Source organism: Numenius arquata, chromosome 7 (genome assembly GCF_964106895.1).
Source record: "Numenius arquata chromosome 7, bNumArq3.hap1.1, whole genome shotgun sequence".
In the NCBI taxonomy this organism is placed as follows: Eukaryota; Metazoa; Chordata; class Aves; order Charadriiformes; family Scolopacidae; genus Numenius; species Numenius arquata.
In genome coordinates, this window is record NC_133582.1 from 46,658,176 (window position 1) to 46,678,600 (window position 20,425).

The window sequence follows — 20,425 nt, forward strand, 5'->3', positions numbered from 1 at the left end:
TTGCAAGGGTGCCTATTTCTCAAGGGTACCCATCACTGTGGTTAGGGAATGAGCTGAACAGAATGAGGTGGTGTCTCAAACCTCTTCCTTCCTTCTCTTTAGTCTTTGACCAGTTTCCCATGTAGCCTTCCTTTTTCAGCTGATGTTTGTAAGTGAGCCATCAAGTAATAAATTCTTTGTTTAATATTAAAATATAGAAAAAGTTATGCCTAGATTATTATGCTACAATCCTCTACTCATATTTGCTCTACTGACTTCCGTGAGGGCTTTTGCAGGCATCTGGATCAACAGACTTTATTTATATTTGGGAATTTTAAATTCTATGTAAAAGATGACAATGAAGTTACCATCTTATTCAGGTAAAATCTTCAGCTGTCTGCTTTCTCTCTCTTTTTTTTTTTTTTTTTTTTTAACATTTAATCTATACTGAATGTGATTGCTACACAGAAAAGTAGTTATTAATTAATTATCTTGTATATTAGGTTCCAGTGAACCCAAATACTTGCAAAGTCATTTAATTCATACCTTGCTGTGAGAAACAAGTTACTGTCAGAAACAACTCTCTGTGTGGTTGGAATTCATCTTGCTGATATGTAGCCATTCAAAAAACTAGGCATCTTATTCAAGTCAAGCAGCTAGATGATTACTGAAAGTAATGGAAAAAAATAGGCACTTCAATAATGAATTTAATCCCATCTATCTTAAATAGCTATTTTAAGATGAGATGAATCAACCACTTGATGTGCCTGTCTCTCTTCATTTGCTACAGAGGGATCTGGAGCATTACCTTAGCATAAATTTAACTTACAGGAATTTTAAGTTAGGTGAAATTAACACTTTATATGAAATCAGTTATTAAAGATTTAGATTTATTTTTAGAGGAGTTGTAGAATTGATTTGCTACTGTTTGTGGTCATCTTCTTGCAGATGCTTATTTTTCCATGTCTCCCTTTTAATTTTAAATATTCATGCAATTTCTTGATGAGCTTGGTTATTTGGACAAAGGCAATGAATGAAGTTCATTCTAACAGACTTATAGCTCAATAAGCAAAATCCTTTATCATTTTTAAGTGTTCAGATTTCTGCTCCATAGGTAAAAGGAAAAAACCTTTGTTTTGTACAGTTATGGACTTAAGGCAGTTCCTCAAAGCATTTTATAGGAAATTTCAGTTATAATTCAGTGGAAAACATCTGTGGTTGGAAGGAATCAATTCCTAGAAGTATCTATCAGATGCATGTGATGAGTACCTTTTAGAATGCGAGTGTTTCAGTTTTTATGTGTATGGATAGCACTTTGTCACTACTTACAGATAGAATTTATCTACAGTATTTCTGTTAAAACTGACAACTTGAGAATCTGCTAGGTATTTTTGTATGAATAAGAACATCAGATGTGTGGATCTTTCAATAATATAAATCAAAAATCACATTGAAGGGAAATTTTATTTTGTAAGTTTCAGAATCTGGCTTATACTTCCTCTTGTTTTTTCAGACTTTGTTCCATGTCTAAAGGAATAATAGGTGTAAATTAGAATTTTAATGTGTTTTTCTGTTATAAGCCTCTATGTAGTAATGGAACAATAAACTACACATTAATGATACTTTGATTTGTCCTTATAATTTACTCAGAAATACATATGATAATCTAGAAAGTTCAGAAGCATAAAAAAGTTGAAACAGCTGTGCACATTTTGAGCTTAATTAGATAACTATTTTCATTACAGTGTGAAAGGTGATACTTCATGGCATTCTTCAGTAATAACAAAACAAGTGAAGGAAGAAACAACTTGCTAGAAACATCACATTTTCTAATAGAGCCTGCAAGGCTTTTTAAATTGTCCTTGAATCAAGTTTTTTAAAAAAGTTACTTTTTTTGAAGAAGACTTTGAAATTGTCCAGTGGTGTCCCAGCAATCACGCAACTGCCATATCTGGGAATTTTTGGAGCATGTTGTTTTCCATGTATTCAGACATGAGAATGTTTAGATACGGATGTCTCTTGAGCAGCATACCTGGTGATCATCAGTGAAATGTAACCTTCAGTTTTAAAGATACTTTTTAAAAAGACACTTTTTGCTACTGCTCCATGAGATTCAGAAAGAACTTGTTTTCACTAGTGCTAAAGTTTCATATGTGTAAAAGCAGTGAAAATATAAAGTTGCCACAAAAAAAAGGTCTATCAGATAAATACATGAATCTTTTCTAACTGCCAGAGGTGTACACTCTTGCAGAAAAAGTACAGAGTTCAAAGATGGGAGAACATGAAGTAGTTGAATGGACCTCACTGGTCTTCTACTTCTGAGTATAAACAGAGAAGTCCTCGCAATAAAATTCTTCTCCTTCCAGCAGCTTTTTATATAGGCCTTATGCTCAGAAAGAGGAACTGAGAAGAGATATGCTGAAGCTTTTTATGTATTTTCCTGGCTTAGTTATATTCTGATTCACTAAATATTTGTTACTTAGCAAAGGTAAAAAAAAAGTTTTAATTGAGCATTAAGAACTAAGATTAAAAAGTGAAAGTTGTGTTTCAGTGGAAGCTGCTTTTATATTTATATAAATATTTTATATTTATATTTATAAAGCTCGCCACTTGGCAGTTGTATTTAATATCTCTCTTCCCTATAAAAAGCCTCCCAAACTTCTGCCAGTACCAGTTGTTTTTAGGACTATGATACGAACTGTGTCAATGAAATAATTAAAGGAAAAAAAAACCCAACTGTAGAAAAAAACCCACCCCCAAACAGCCATACCACTCCTGGGCCAACACAAGCATTTGTGTAAACGTATGACAATGAACTAGATTAAAGAACTGAATTGGCTGAAAAATAATTTATTTTTCACATGTGTCAGGCCTTTGGTCTGACACATAATGCAGCTGTAGAGTACTTGTGCTGGCACAGCAGAGCAGACAGTAGTGGTAAAGACCGGGAGCAGCAGGAGCAAATCAACATCTTGGCTTAAAATAATTTTCAAATATACAGCCTAAACAATTTAGCACATGTGAGGCTGTTCTGGCCGCCTTCACAGTTTCATAGGTGCTCTAAGTTTTGCTGGGGAAAAAGGCAGGTAGGAGTGACTCCTTGCACTTAGGGATTAGGAAGAGGACTTTGTGTTCTGAACATGCTTCTGCCTTGGATATTTAATAATTTAAGTGCGAAGAAGATTCTTGTTTGGTTCGTTTTGTTTAACAAAGCAATAGGAGTAAAGAAAAATGGAGGAAACTTTTTTAAAAAGTCATTTAATCTGTATTAATATGCAACGTGTGAATTAGAAATTAATTTCTGGCATTTTTTCATGTTCTCAAACACTCTCATTACACTTCTAGAGGCCATAAATTTTTCAAAGTTAATATGTTTGGCATCTTTAAGCAATAATGTATGATGTTAGCACACATAAAAGCTTAAAGGTTTGTAAATTCAAAGAAATACAAATCAGTTGCTGAACGTTAACTGGATGTCCGTATCTTTATTTTCAAAACTGTAAAATAAAGAACCCAAAAGGTGGAGTATTTTAGACAGAGAGACACTGAATATGTGCTGAAAGCAAGCAGTAGGTTAGTGATTTCTCTAAATCATTGATCAGCAGGAGTGGAGCTGCTGGTTTATTACTAGGATCCTGTTTTTACACACTTCTCAGTGCTCATTAAGATTTTGGGTTGAGACAGACTACACAACTTTACTACTATTTGCAGTGAAAATCAGGCTTTTTTGGGGAAGATTTTAGTAAAAATATAAGGCAGATATTATCATATAGTCTACTGTATCCTACAGTTATTAGTGGCCTGTCACTGACCTCAGATTGGTTTTGCCTCTCTATGGACTAAGTTATATGAATATAGAGGAACTTTCTGGGCAGAGACAGGCAATGCTTGGACTAGAAAATGAAACTGTTGAGGTGACACTGATGAGAGAGCAATTATACGTATGAAAGTAACCTCTCTTAGCTGACTTCACCCATTTTAAAATTACATTCCCCACCTGGTGGCAAGAGGATTTATTACATTGTAAAGTTGCAAACTGAAGGTAATAAATTTCTTCCCTACTCCCATACATTTTAAAAAATTGTGGAAATGATTAATTTTTCTGTAGGCATCAGCAGAGGTTTAAGATGCCTGAAAAGGTGCCTTTTGTGAAGAAGAAATGATATATATTTATAATATTTTACAAAAATATCTAACATAATTTGTAATAAAAATGTACACAAGTTAGAAGACAATGTAATAATTTGTTATAGAATTAGTTGGTAATCCATTTCAAAATAGAAAACTGTGAAGACAAAATTTTTAACTAGTGATTGAAAACCCCGTTCCAGCTTCATCGCTCAGGGAATAGACAGCAGATCCCCAAAAGGCTTGTGTTGAATTATTCTTCTAGGCGAGAAGTGCAAATAGCTTTCAGCAGTGTTCACAGAAGCTCTTTATTCACACTGTCAGTTTTGTGGCTCCTGTTTCTACTTCCATTGCTTTTAGTGGTAATTACGAAGCTCTAACATTGAACGTGTATCTGTAGTTTACAGTGAACTATCCAGAGAAAAATTGTGACAAGCAGCAACTGCTTTTCTGTTTTTCTTTTTTTCTCTTTTGGGATGATGCTGGTTCCTTTCCCCCCTTATCTTTTTTCTTTCCCCCTCTTCTTTCTGTGATTCAGAGAACTGATTGTAGAATAGATCTGTATTTTTTCACACTGGTCTCCAAACACTTACAAATTATCCTGCAGTAGTTCAGTAAAATGAAGACGTGCCACCTGGTTCACAGAAACATAGAAATAGTTCCCAAACACAAGCATACCCTTGATTTTCTCATTCTTTGGACTGAAATTGGTGGTCTTGGCCCTTTTCTGAGAAAACGGGCATTCATTGAAACAGGAGAGATTCTAACTTGATATAAGGCATTTTTTTTTCACCATTATAACAGTCAAACAAGCTGCCCAGAGAGGTTGTGTAGTCTTTACATCTGAAGGTTTTGAAGACACTACTGGAGAAATCCATGGTTAGCCTGGGCCAAAGAATGGCAGTCTCATTTTTATAGTGAATTGCGGCAGTTATAGGTGCAAAGATTGTGTAAATCCCTTTGATGGTTTCTGCCAGCAACTAGAAAGGCTATCCATTGCAAGCAAGTATTATTTCATAGGTATGTTAACAAAGATATCTGAATATCTGAAGCTAATAGAAGCTGCAGACACTTTTATTATCTGGGACAAAAAAAAGGTTTATCAGTGTATGGCAAACTTCTTGTCTACCATCTCTCCTACTGTCCTGTCTCCAACAGTGGCAATAAGTCAATATCCATAGGGAAGGAAGAATGAATAAGCATGTTTGATACTTTGCTAGCCTCGAACTTTTTTCATCTTGGGTTGCTTCCTGAACTACATATGGTTTCTAGGCAGGAGTGTTTGTATAACCACCATCAACTGCAGGAACCTCCATCAAACTTTAAATAATTGGAGGAATGATAAAGACTAAAAGCATTAACTCTGTCATTGTTAAAATCTTCTGCAGTGGTGTGTGCTTCTTATTTATTTACTCTTTCGTTATAGCCATCACCTCTTTTGGCAGTTAGTCTTGGAGAATCACTCTTATTTTAATTAATTCATAACTGTTGAGTTGAAATCATGTCTCATTTGAAAATAGTCCTCATACTGTAGGATGACATATACCAGCATGTTCTTACACCTGTTGGAAGCACTTGGGTTAACCAGTGAACATTGTACCAAGACAAGTCACAAGTGGCTTATTGAAGTTCTGTGCAGCTTGGGAAATCTTCACTGATTGTGTCCCACGTAAAGTCCACCTGATAGTGTTGACAACAATTCTCAGAAGCTTTAGAAGCTCTAGAAAATTAATGCTGTTTTGAAAACATCATTCCCTCAGCTCCCCCTTCCTTCACCCTCAAAGTTCAGGACTTCTTCCTTCATTTTGGAACTTCTGTACACTAATAACTAATGTGAATGTGAGTTAATCCAGTGAGAATAGTTATCTTTTATGTAGGTATGTGATAGTACTAATGTAGCAGATTCAGATTTGGACAGTCTGTTTGTAATTTTCTGTTAAAAGTATTCTCAGATAAAAACCATGACAAAATAATATCAGTGAGAAAAATTATACCTAAAAGCTTGATTGCAAAAATGTCTCTAAGGCCATGTAGAGATGATTTTGTGAAATGGTACTGTTTTACAAGTAGCACAAAATTTGATTTTATTTTTTTTTTAAATCCTAATTAAAAATGGGGGGTGGTATGGAAAGCTATCTTCTGTATTTAAAATAGCTGCTTAGTTTTGCAAAAGTAGTTTAGAAATAAACAAACAGATAACTCTTTGGATTAAGCAATAGCTTAATCAAATTCAAGATTCATTTTAAAGCTGTTGGCATAGAAGACAATAAATATAACAAGGAATGCTGGTATGTTGAGCAAGGTTGAACTTTCTAAGAAACAGTTGTAAAACTGTCTGTTCAAGGATGCTGGGAATTTGGAGAATTACTCTGTGGATATGTTTCTGTGTCTTTAATTTAGAAGAATTTAGTTTTGCTTTTGCTATGAACATTTGTTTAGCGAAGGACTCCCCTATAGTTAACATAATGCTGCTGAAGTAAGCTTTTTCAGCTAGAATATGCAATTTGGAAATGAGCAGTGATTTGTAAACCTAGAGGAAAACTGTACTGATTATCTTGAATATGTTAACTGCAAGAACTAAATGACTAATTATATAAGTATCTGCTGCCTCTTTAAATATCCAAGACTGTGGATATCATGGAGTATAGCATCAGTACTGCTGCTTCGCGGCAGTACGATCAGCCCTTGGAGCAATGGAAATGAAATTCTTTATCAGGTCTTACAGTTTCTTGCTATATGTATTTTATTTTGACACTGATTGAATTTTATGATGTGGACATCTGTTTGCTAAAAATTTCATTAGTGCCACTGTCCTGTTTCAGCCAATCAAGTTCTCTTAATCTAAGAATTGAAGAAAGATTCCTGCCTTTACAAATAAATCAAAAAAGGTCATACCAGTGCTACACCCTGAAATTCATTTTTAGTGTTTGTGGCTAAGACTGATTTTGTACATTTTTTATGGAATAAAATTCAGAGTCTAGTTCTACTCACTCTTTCTGGTCTTGACCAGGCAATGACAGTTTATACATACTTGTCAACTGAATTAGACAAACCGTATGTACTCCCACCACCCTCCTGTTTGTGGGTGGCAGTGTACAGGAACAGAGCTGGTTACTTTCTCTGCTTGGCATCCCTCAGCAACATGGACCCAAAAGATGCAACTTGACTGCAGAACTGTTTTGCTAGTCAACAAGTACTGTCCCCCCACCCACATTTATAACTAGCAGATGGTGAGGTAAGCCTGTAGAACATGGTGAGGGATTTCACTACATCTCTTAAAAGTAAATAAATAATATTTGAAAATTCTATTTAAAAATCTAAATTACGGAATTAATTAGCCATGAAAACATAACATCATATAGGTATAGGATTTTATATTCTCTGTGAAACTTTCATGTCTCCTTAGATAAATATTACTTCCATAATTCAAAGTACTTCTTAAGCATGAGACACTATTTAAGGTATTGGTCATCCTAATGCTCTAAATATCAGAGACATCTGATTAAAGACATTTGTTCTGGAAGAAAAGATCAAGCAGTACTCTGCTGCAAGTCCTTCTTTTGATTTAAAAGAAAAAAAAAGCATTAGATATGCATTTAGAACAAGTCTTTCAGCATGAATAAGCAGATGAAATGACTTCATTAACTTCCAGCTATTATGCGTTTTTGTGAAACCACACTAAAACTAAAACCCTGTCAGCACTGTAGTCTTTCTGTGATTTCCAAATCATAGCAGTAACAAATACATTCTTCCTAGTCACCAGCCCAATAGACTGCTGTTTGCTCTGGACCTCAAGCCAGGTTTTTCCCTGCTGTTCATGAATATAAAATTCTGCAGGCTGGGTCATTGTTGCTTCTGTTTCTCTCTTGATTGTATTCAGCTTATTCTTTCTGTGACTGCTATGTGACTTTTTGCATAGTTACATAGATTTGGCTTGGATAATCTCAGTGTATAAAAATAATTTATACCTTTATGTCTCTTTATGCATGAAAATTATCACTAGAATGAAAGATTGTAAAGTTCAAGTTGGCTTCATTTTTCTGAATAGGAGCATGCTTAGACCTTTACTAAGACATGGGCTTTGCCTTATTGACCTCACCATCTATATGATAAGTTGAAAAACTGATGTTTGCTCTAATAGACACATTTAATATATAAAAATAAATTTTCCACAAAATCCTCTAATGAATTAGTGTCACAGTGAGGAATAAAGACAGTCTGATTACAGAAATGGTATTATGTTCTAGCACCATTTTCAACATCCTGTATTCCCCTCTTTGGGTATGTAATAGCAGCAGCAAAATTCAAGGAAAATTGCTAATTAGGTTTCACCCAGGAATCTGTATCTTTCTTGATCAATTTTATCAGAAATATGTGACCTGTCAGTCTCTCTTACTTCCCCACACTGTGACCTCTCTTCTGACTTTCTGTTCTGTTAAGATCACTTCATTTCTCTTCAGCATAATAGTTTATCTAACAGACCTCATCCCATTTATTTTAAAAATCTTTTTTCTGCCCTTTTTCCATTTCAGCAGCACACCTTCTAGCAATATACTTTATTCAGACTGCATCATTAATTAAATTTACACAGTACCTCTCAGCTCGAAAATAGGCATTTTATCAAAGATATCAGTAGTATAATTATGAAGTTGATATCATGGTTCCAAATTCTAAGCTGAAAGGAAAAGGAAAACAAGTAGGTTTTGAAGTTGATTTTACAGATGAAAGGAGTCAAGTATTTTTTACATCTCTGAATAATTAGAGAGAGAAGATGCTAAGTGAAAAAACCCTCACTATGTGATAATGACGTTTATTTACTGCTAGGTCTTGAACTCTAGCATCAGAATAGCCCTACTAATGTAAACTATTATCATCCAGGTTTATGAAAAGTGTTGAGGAAATTAAGAGAAGGAAGTGGAGTCTGCTTTGTGCTGAGTCAAAACTGAAATTACTGCCTTCTTCCATTTGCTTCAAATGGATATTTTTTTTAATTGTCATTCAGCTGGCTGTTGAGTGTCCCTGTCACATCCTCACAGGGAATGCATTGCAGTAGTTTTAAGAGGATGAAAATGATATAATGAATAAAGTTGGTTTGCTCACATTAATAGCAAAGTCATATCCATTAGTATTCTAAATACAGGAATCCCATTAAAATCTTTCTGATATCTGAATTAAAAGAGGATGTGATACATTTATCTGTTCTCTAGTTCATTTTATTGAAATGCCATCAGTGTAAACGAGTTCTGAATGCTGTAGTTCATTTGTATCCGTTAAGTCCAAAGACATTATTGCATGAAATGAGTGGAAAGGACAAATGAACAAAATATAAACAACTTCTAGGTGAATTAATTAAACACTTGTGGGTTGCATTGCTTTTTACTTAGCCCTGAAGTTGTAAAGAGTGAGCCGTATGGAGAGAAGGCTGACGTCTGGGCTGCAGGATGCATTCTTTATCAGATGGCAACTCTGAACCCACCGTTTTATAGCACCAATATGCTCTCTTTGGCAACTAAGGTATTCAGATTTGTCAGGTCAACCTACCAATTATTTCTGCATGTGTTCACTAGATCCATAAGAATTTATGTTTATAGTAGCATAAACTGCTCTCTGGTCTGATGTGAGAGGGAGCACAAGTCTTTATCACTGTATGAATTGCGATATTTCCATTCTAATTGCAAAAATTGCTTGTAAATGTTAGTATATTATTACCTCTCAGACTACCATATTTTTATCACTGCATTTGGTGGTAAGGAGCTTTAGATATATAAAATTTCTTGATGTGCTATCATATTGGATTTTCTATAGCCTTAGGTATTACACCTTAGGACATGATCATAAATAAAAATAAATAGTTTGGGTTTTTTTAATGTTTCCCTTGTTCAGATGTTGTAGTCCTTTGATCTACAGTGATTATGTACATTAATATAGATATCTGATTGGAAGTGACATTCTGCAAGAAGATGTGTTCTAAGTTGTTTTGCAGGTTAGAGCTGATGATGTACTACCTATCAGGTTGTTTCATGAAACAATACTTGTCATATGGGATCTTCAAATAAATAATGGAATATTTTTCTTCAATTAACTGTAGGTTATTTATTTTGCAGATAGTAGGGGCTGTGTATGAACCTGTGCCAGAAGGACTGTACTCTGAAAAAGTGTCATTTACCATTCAGAGGTAATTACTCATCTAGTTTTTGATTTGTATGTTTCCAGCAGTGGTAATGTGACAGTTAGCTGACTTTAGCAACTCCTAGTATTTGTTTCTGAATATGAAATATCTTCTGATTTAAAGAAAAACAGAGGTATCTCCTTCCCCTGATAATAATATATGCAATATAGTTGCATACATGCAACTGGAAAATGCATGCCAGTATAGTCAATGCATTTATCCAGCCCATGTACACTTTATACTGAGTACTGAAGTTTAACAATGCCAGTGCTCTAGGTAATTTCCTATACATAATTTTTCCACTCCATGGAAATACAACATTTTGAGTCATTGTCAAGTGCAGTTTATGGTCACAGAGGTAACCCTGTTGCAGTGTGTTATTTATAGATCACTGTATGATCACATTCATAGTTTTGTGTGTTTATTTGACTGATAGAAATATGTTTCCCACTACCTTCTAATCCTGTTAGCAGGATAGCAGAGATAATGCAGTAATGGAGGAAAAGATAAGGCTGTATTTGTTCCACTCACTCATCGCATATTTCTCCTAGATATGGTTACATCTTCCTGGTAATAATGTGTAAGGCAAAGAATAGAGCATGGATTGGTACACTTCTATGAGATTTAGCTCCCTTGACTTTTCCAACTTAAAAGAACTCCACTTAGCACAAAAACACTTTTTCTTTCTCACTCAAATGTTGAATTCCATTTCTAAAAAGCACTTTACTGTACAAAGACTAATGTTTTTATACTGTGTTTTATTGTACAAAAATGTTTCTTTTATCTAAAGACCTTCAGGACAAAGGATAACAATGGAGAATATAGGAGCTAATAGAACTAACATTTAGATTTAAGAGGTCCTAAAATTAATGACCTGGGACCTGATGAAATCCATCCATGGCTCCTGAAGGAGTTGGCGGATGAAGTTGTTAAGACGTTTTCCATTATATTTGAGAAGTCGTGGCAGTCTGGTGAAGATCCTGCTGACTGGAAAAGGGGAAACATAACCCTCATTTTCAAAAAGGGAAAGAAGGAAGACCCAGGGAACTACAGGCCAGTCAGTCTCACCCCTGTGCCCAGCAAGATCATGGAGCAGATCCTCTTGGAATCTCTGCTAAGGCGCATGGAAAATAAGGAGGTGACTGACGACAGCCAACATGGCTTCACCAAGGACAAGTCATGCCTGACAAATTTGGTGGCCTTCTACAATGTTGCTACAGCATTGGTAGATTAGAGGAAAACAACAGACGTCATCTATCTGGACTTACGCAAAGCGTTTGACACTGTCCTGCATGACATCCTGGTCTCTAAACTGGAGAGGTACAGATTTCATGGATGGACCACTCAGTGGATCAATAACTGGCTAGATGGCCACACTCAAAGCCATTGTGGTCAATGGCTCAGTGTCCAAGTGGAAGCCAGTGATGAGTGGTGTTCCTCAGGGGTCGGTACTGGGACGGGTGCTGTTTAACATCTTTGTCAGAGACATGGACAGTGGGATTCAGTGCACCCTCAGTAAGTTTGCTGATGACACCAAGCTCAGTGGTGCGGTCGACATGCTGGAGGGAAGGGATGCCATCCAGAGGCACCTGGACAGGCTTCATGAGATTTGCACGGGCCCACCTCTGAAGTTCAACCAGGCCAAGTGCAAGGTCCACCACGTGGGACATGGCAATTGCAGACACAAATACAGGCTGGACGGAGAATGGCTAGAGAGCAGCCCTGAGGAGAAGGACTTGGGAGCGTTGGTGGACGAGAAGCTCAACATGAGCCAGCGATGTATGCTGGCAGCCCAGAAAGCCAACCGCACTGTGGGCTGCATCAAAAGAAGCGTGGCCAGCAGGTTGGGGGAGATGATTCTACCCCTCTACTCCACTCTGGTGAGACCCCACTGGGAGTCCTGCATCCAGCTCTGGAGTCCTCAGCACAGGAAGGACATGGACCTGTTGGAATGAGTCCAGCGGAGGGCCACGAAGAGTATCAGAGGGCTGGAGCACCTCTGCTATGAGGACAGGCTGAGAGAGCTGGGGTTGTTCAGCTTGGAGAAGAGAAGGCTCCAGAGAGACGTTATAGCAGCCTTCCAATACCTAAAGAGGGCCTACAGGAGAGATGTGGAGGGACTCTTTGTCAGGGAGTGTAGCAATAGGACGAGGGGGAGTGATTTTAAACTGAGAGAGGGGAAATTTAGACTAGATATTAGGAAGAAATTCTTTACTGTGAGGGTGGTGAGACACCGGAACAGGTTTCCCAGAGAAGATGTGAATGCCCCATCCCTGGAAGTGTTCAAGACCAGGCTGGATGGGGCTTTGAGCAACCTGGTTGAGTGGGAGGTGTCCCTGGCCATGGCAGGGGGGTTGGAACTAGATGATCTTTAAGGTCCCTTCCAACTCTAACCATTCTATCATTTTAGGATTCTATTTTAAATACTTACAGCTGTTTGTAATTAGGGTAACTGGCTTTATTAATTCATTGCTTACTGTTTAAGAATAATATAGTAATCTCGAATGCATCCAGAAAATATCTTCCAGTCAGATCACGTCAGTATTGATATGTATTGCATTCACTTACAAATTTTAAACACATCTTTACCACTGACTTAGATGAAGTTATGTGAGTATCTGGCCCTCGTTCTTTTCCTTCTTTTCCTTCCTGATAATGATCACAGAATCACAGAATGGTAGGGGTTGGAGATCATCTAGTCCAACCTCCTTGACAAAGCAGGTTCACCTAGAGCAGGCTGGACAGGAATGCATCCAGGTGGGTTTTGACTATCTCCAGAGAAGGAGACTCCACAACCTCTACAGGAAGCCTGTTTCAGTGCTCTGGCACCCTCAAAATAAAGAAGTTTTTCCTCATGTTTAGATGTCATTTTCTGTGTTCCAGTTTGTGCCTGTTGCCCCTTGTCCCGTTGCTGGGCACCACTGAAAAGAGTCTGGTCCCATCCTTTTGACACCCACCCTTTAGAGAAACTGTAATAGGAAGTTTTTGAGGGGTTTTCCAAGGCAGCTATTGAGTTATTTATGACTGTAGAAATTGTGGCTGTATTAAACGGGTTCACTGAAAGTCCCATATCATCATGAGGCTGGCTGCTATGGAGACTAACTGGTTTAAATAAATGATTAAACAGGTATTTGCATGAAGATATTAAAATTAAGTTTTCCTATCACATAGAATTTTTCCTCTTAGTTTAATAGCAATGGGAAGCATAAAATATTTTTTAAAAACATTTTAGTTCTCTTACTATGGGATAATCCTTAAATGAAATACTATGTTTAGGTTTTGGCTTATGCTTTGTGAGATATTTAGAAAGAATAAAGAACATTAAAGAAATGCAGTAATAATGAGATTTTACTTTAATATAGATGAGGAAACATTAACAGAAATAAAGTAGTTCTACCCAGATGACTGAAGCACAACACACATTCAAAGATGAATATCATAAATAGAAAAAATAATTTATTGATAATGATTAGAAAAAAGATTGAAAACTTCATATTGCAACTGTAAATTTGCATTTAGTGTTATTATTCGGTATTATTATTAAAATACAGTTTTATTGGATTAAGCTACTTAAAGAAAGTTCTGGAATCATAAGCATCAAAGTCTTTCAGAGTTGAACATCATTCTACTCAGTCTTTAGTTATAAATAAATAATTTATTTCTAGATGCATGGGAAATGGATTTAGAACTTCTCAGAAATCTTTTGTAGCTCACATAGTTCTTGGAAATTTTGACCAAATTCAGTGGATTAAAATAAAAAATTAAGAAGAAAAAAATCAAATGGAACATTTCTTAAGTGTGAAAAACTTGCATCTGTTTAAAAGAAATATAAAATTCTAAGTAAAACAGATTAAAAGAGTTATGAAAATTAATGACACAGATCCATGGATTTGAGCAAATATAAACAACAAAAAAAGAGTAAAATCAAGAAGTTCAAATACTGTAAAACATTTTTTGTTTTAGAAATAATAAAATCATTCTGTGACACTTTCTTTAAAGAAGGGTGCTGGGTTAAGTGTATCTGTATGCCAGCTGGTCAGTAGTAGTCTGCAGGGAAATCATAGTAAATTATCAGGTTCACTGGAGTTAACAGACTTAAGACAGTTTATAGTGCATGCAGAACTGTCTCTTATCAGCTTTCATGTCCTACACTATATACAGAATAGTCTGAGGATTTAAAAATAGACCTAATAGTATATTACTACTGTTACTGAACAGCTACCTAGGGTGCCTGAAACAAGAACCATAGGACTGTAAAGTAATTTAGGTTGGAAGGGACCCCTGGAGGTCATCTAGTCCATATGCTCAAAGCAGATGCAATTAGATCTGGTTATTCACTGCTCATGGTCTTGTCTAACTGAGTACTGAGTATCTTGAAGGATGGAGATTCCACAACTTCTCCGGGCCCTCTTCAGTGCTTGTCTGCCTTTGTAATTAAAATTATTATTAGTAATAATACTAATCCTTGTATCTAATCAGGCTTTCCTGTGTTCTAACCCGTGCCTGTTGCCTCTTGCCTTATTGCTATGCATCTCTGAGAAGAATCTGGCTCCATCTTTTCTATATCCTTCGAATACGTAGATAGCAATCAGATCTCTCTGTAGGTGGTCCCACTGACAACAGCCCTTCCTTATGTATCAACTGATCCCTGCAATTTGGTGTTCACAAACCTTTTGAGCATGTACTCCATCCCATCATCTAGGTCATTAATAAAGACATTAAACAGTACTGACCCAGTATCAATCCCTGGAGGATGCCACTTCCAGTCACCAGCTGGACTTTGTACTGCTGATGTCATCTCTTAGAGCCAGGAAGTTCAGCCAATTATGTACCTACCTTATAGACCTGTAGATATTGTATCAAAGGCCTTGGTAAAATTAAGCTACCCACAGTATATACTGCTCTCCCCTTGTCCACAGAGCCAGTAATCTTATCAGAGAGAGCAATCAGTCTAGTCGGATATGACTGCTGTTTGGTAAATCCATCCTGGCTGTTCTCAGTCACCTTCTTGTCTTTTGTGTGGTTGGAAATTACTTCCAGGGAAATTTGCTCTATTGTTTTCTTAGGGACTGAGGTGGAGCTGATTGGCTGGTACCTTTCTGGGTCCTCCCTCTTGCTCTTCTCGGATATGCGTGTGATACTCAACTTTTTCCTGTATACATGCAGAGATGGGCTGTTCTTGTGCTTTGAGGTGTCCCTGAAGATTATCTAGCTCTCCCAAACTTTCCCTTTAACTTCCAAAAGTTCCTCTTGGGAGCCTCCATCCACTGCTACTTTGAGGGTAATCTCTAGATTTTCCTCATTCTTTGCATTGTTTGGGGGGTCTCGTCTCTGTGAAGATCTTGTAATTGTCCTGTAAATCCTCCTGACAGCACACTCATCTCCTTCACAGCCGCTTTGTCCAGTGGCGCAGCATCTTGACTAGAGCACAGTCCCCACAAGGGAGGCCAGTGTCTCCCCCAGCCCCAGGAAGAGGCACCAGGCACTCCCTAGTGTGTCTGGGAGTGCACAGCGGCAGCCCCCCGTAGCAGTTCTGTCTGAATCAGTGTCAAGGATAATAGTTCCAGCTGATGCCAGAGACTGTACTCTGTGGTGGGTTGACACCAAAGCTGCGCAGTGTTGAACTGTCCCACACAGGCTTGAGCAGAGTGCTGGCCAGCGTTACTTGATAAAGACCAGTGGAGGAATGCAGTGGTAGTCAACAGTTTTTTTAGAAAGAAGTAATTAGCTTTCATTTGAAAATTTTCTTCCTGTAGATGCTTGACTCCTGATGCAGAGGCACGTCCAGACATAGTGGAGGTCAGCTCACTGCTGTCTGATGTGATAATGAAATACCTGGATGTTTTATCCAGCTCTCATCTCGTGTTGGAGAAGAAGCTGGATCGGGAGAGGAGACGAACGCAGAAGTACTTCATGGAGGCTAATCGAAATGCAGTAACCTATCACCATCAGCTTTCCATTTTGTCACAAGTAAGTGTATGTATTAGGCTTTATTTTTTCTTATCATTGTTTGCCATATCTGAGATAATAAGGTACAACAAAGCAGAATATAAATCAAAATGAAAAGACCAATCCTTTTAGAACATTTTTCCATGCAGGCTCTTTAATTTCTTTTTAATGAGGTATTCGTTCATTTTTTGTGGACGTGCTTATGCAGGAAAAATAACAGTATCTTATAACCCCATATCATTCCATGTTGGAAAATGGCATTGTTATGAAGGTACTTGCAGTTTTGATAGAATCTGATAATGTTTAATTATTACTGCACACTTGTGAATGGTTTGTGAATAGGAGAATATACACTTGCGTAGGTTGGAACAAATGACTAATTTGTGTATGATTCACGAACAATGACACCTAGAAAATGGAACCTACACAAATATGTTTTTTAATTACAGATTGCTAAATAAAGAACAGTGATGTTGATAAAGTATTTGCTCATGCTTTCTTTCTGTCTGATACAGTTCTGCAGAAACACTTCTTAAAATTTTTGCGTTTGCTTCAGGCTGTGTTTTAAGCACTCTTCATGAAGGACATCAGTATTTTACATAATGAACCAAAGTTGTATATGATCTCAGAGAATTTACTTGGAAAAATACAAGGCCAATGTTTTTTGTGTAGTAAAAGCTTGCTGTGAAAATCATGGTTACAGTAATTGTGAAGCAAAGTGGTAATTAGCACAGCTGCTTTTGTCTGTTCAGCCATTGTATCTCTCTTAGATTCCTTTTATCAGGGTTTCAGTACTTTACACGGAAGAGCCTATTTGTAGGAAAAAGGTTTTCAGGAACACTTGGTCCCAAACTCAGGGATTTTTTTTTTTTTTTTTTTTTTTATTAATATATGCCAAAAACTTCCAGAGAAAATTTTAAAAACCACTGTCATTTGAAATGTAAGAGGTACTGAGGTGAAGAAAGATAGAGTAGAATTTATACCTTAAAGTAGTATGAGCAATTATTTTCCATTTTTTTTTTTGAGTTTTCTTGCCCTACACATTTGGAAACTTGTATGTCATTATTTTTTTTGTATCTTGATATAGTCATTCTCTTGCACAACTGTGATGAAATTTGCAAAAAAGGTATGTACTATGGATGGAAAGGAGCTTAATTTGGGATTTCTCAATCAGTTATCTTGTATTTGAGAGAAGAGCGCCCTATCCAGACACTTGTAAGATATGATAGAACTAATAGCTGTACATTGAAGTTAGAGTACTTCTGTTTTGTATAAATACTTGAAAAATACACCTACATAACAAGATGGGAAATGCTGCTATTTTGGGGGATAACAGCTAGCTTTCTCAAGGAAGGAATACTGTAATTCTAGTTCCACTCCAATGGGTATTTAACTAGGTGTATTGAAACAAATGGGTACAGCAGGAAGATCTGTCCAAGATCCAGAATGCTGCAAAAGCTGAGGGGAGTATGGCTCAGTAATGAGAAGTGGGAGAAGTACTTGTGTCCTTGCTGTAAATAAGATAGAATAAATCAGGCTAGCATCTTTCAAATTTCAGAGGAGTGCCACAGGGCTTAGAAACAGGGCTTTCTTTTTTCACAGAAAGAGTGGTCGGGCATTGGAATAGGCTGCCCAGGGAGGTGGTTGAGTCACCATCCCTGGATGTGTTTAAGAGACGTTTAGATGTGGTGTTGGGGGTAATGGTATAGGGGAGAACTTTGTAGAGTAGGGTAGATGGTTGGACTCGATGATGCCAAGGGTCTCTTCCAACCTAGACGATTCTATGAGAAGTAGCCATGTTGTTTCTTAGTTCCTGGTATTGTAGGAAAATTTTATGGTGGTTTTCTAGTAAAGAGGGTAATTAATCCTGAAAAGTTTGACTTTTGAAAAAAGACAATATTCTGACTAGACATACTAGGAAGAATTTAAAGCAGCTGTTCCTGAAATAAAAACTCTGTGAGGTATGGACAAGCTAATTCATCTTAGTCAAGGCCTCAGCAATTCCAGAGCCAGGTAATTTGTCATTTTTCCATTGTGTCAGAGAATTCAGTGTTTCTGCCACATAGTTCAATGTTTTGTTGAAGCTGGCTATCTTCTACTTTGTTTTCTTTCTACTAAAACGTACTTATGGCCTCCTATTTCATCCCAGTTATGTCATATTGTGAATGTTTCTGAAATAAAGAGTGTATTCTCTGTCCTGGTTTATGGAACTAAGCAACAGAGATCTTTTGGAGCCAGAGTGGAATCTGTTTTGTAAGTAGCTGATAAGTAGCCAATTAAACATCAGGTCAGTAGATGATGTTGGAGAAATGTAGTTACCTTGCCTGGCAAGTATAGCTTAAGATCCATGCTGGAGAATAATCCCAATCAAAAGAATCATTATCAGCTCCCCACATAAATTCCTATCTTTCCTTCTTTTCCATAGAAATTGTTGTTTACATAAGAACAGCAGCAGATGTAGGGAAGAAAGGTGTTTAATAGCATTCAGTTCTGAAAGGTTAAGGTTGCTGATGTAACACAGGACACAGAGGACCCAAACAAGTAATAATAATAGTAGTAAATATTTCTCACATAGTACCTTTCTTTTCAAGGTGGTCAATATTATATTTTCATGCTCTGGGCAGGAAAAGGTGGAGAGGAAAAAGGTAGTTTGTGTAAGGTCACCAAACAGACCAGTGGCAAAGTTGAGTTTTCTGTGTTCCAAGCCAAATCTGAGTCTCAAAATGGTAGTTGATTTAGCTAATAATGAAAGTATCTTTCTAATGTTTTCCTTTAAAGAGATGAGAGAGTAGCCAAATAATAATTTGATTGCTCTTTTGAGGTATATAGATTTGAAAAATTTAGACATTACTTTGGCTGTTTGCAAAAAGCTGAAAATAAGTCGCTTTTATTACTTTGGAAATATGTATTTGATTACACAGGCATCATCCATTATTGTTTTATTTATTGCGTATATCCTGAAGTGTTTTAAACTTGGAAATAATGCTTAGAAGCCCTCGATAAGCCAGTGTGTTCACATACTGTTTGACATATAAAAAGAATAACTTTTTTCTCATTGCCAGATTTTAATGTAAAATATCAATATACCTAAAACAATACAGAATGATGAATATTGAGAACTATCCTGTATTTTGAACATAGGAGCTTTGTAACTGCAAGCTTTATAATCTGAGTCTGTCAGCTAAAAATATATATAACAAAATATGAGCCATTTGTACCTCCTGCTACTCTGATCAGTGAGGTAGTCTATCATGTCTGCCTGTTTTTAATATATTCTCTGAGAGTAACTTCCTTTTCTCAATTTCTGAATTTCTGATCTGTGCATATGGTACACATGCTCTGTTACATTCTTTCTCCATACTAAAATTTTGTAATACTGTGTTCTTTGGGAATTTAAGCTTATTTTAATTTTTGTATTAATAATGTCATTAGAGTACACATTTTATTTTTAAATCTGTATATGCAAATTCATGTATTCAAATGAAGTTTAAAATTATGCAGAGTAATGAGAGACCAAGATGTGTAGACAATGGAAAACTAGGTATGGCTTTTGTTTCTGAGTGCAGTGCGATCTATGGAATGGCTCCACATCCAGTGTTTGTCAGGGCTACTAGGGTGTCAGAACTCATTAACAATGCCTAGTCCAAGCTGATCCATGTAGGTCACTGTTAGCTCAGTGCCTTGTCCTAATGTTCAAATGCATGAGAATGCTTATTAGCAAGGTTGCTCTCCACATTTTTCTCGTTTTGCGCTTGAACTGATGAGTCTTCCCCTAACCCAGCATGTTGAAGAGCGTGGCAAATAGACCCAAGGTGTGTCGTTTTCCATCTAGATAGGATTTTTAGCTGTAGGTCAACACTGGCCCTCCCAGACCTAGATCTGCGGGTATAACTTCTTGTGGTCTAGGATGCCACTGCTAGGAGACACATTCTGATTATTATGTGTGGAGACAGGTTGGTTACAGCCTATGCTAAGAAGGCTGCCTGGCTCTCTTTTTTGCAGAAGCAGTTCAACTGTTTATTGGCTGGAAATAGTGAAAGAAGCAGTATAGCGGATTTCAGACAGGACTGCTTCTAAACTGAAGAGCCTGCTCAGCTCATGGTTTAAGAAACCATGCTTTTGTAACCACCCTGCAGACTGCTGGCAACTCTGGTGATTAAAAGCAGACATAAATTTCCTCACATTTTTAGAAGAAATGAG

General features: G+C 36.9%; 1 protein-coding gene across 3 annotated transcripts in view; it reads left to right on the forward strand.

The window, feature by feature from the left end:
• The window catches only part of NEK10 (NIMA related kinase 10), an 86,588-nt gene that overhangs the window by 40,871 nt on the left and 25,292 nt on the right, over positions 1-20,425 (forward strand). For all 3 annotated transcript variants that reach the window (XM_074150335.1, XM_074150334.1, XM_074150336.1), the window contains exons 23-25: positions 9,492-9,621; positions 10,212-10,282; positions 16,033-16,246. In XM_074150335.1, coding sequence (XP_074006436.1) covers positions 9,492-9,621; positions 10,212-10,282; positions 16,033-16,246 — 415 coding nt within the window. The remainder of the gene's footprint in view (positions 1-9,491; positions 9,622-10,211; positions 10,283-16,032; positions 16,247-20,425) is intronic.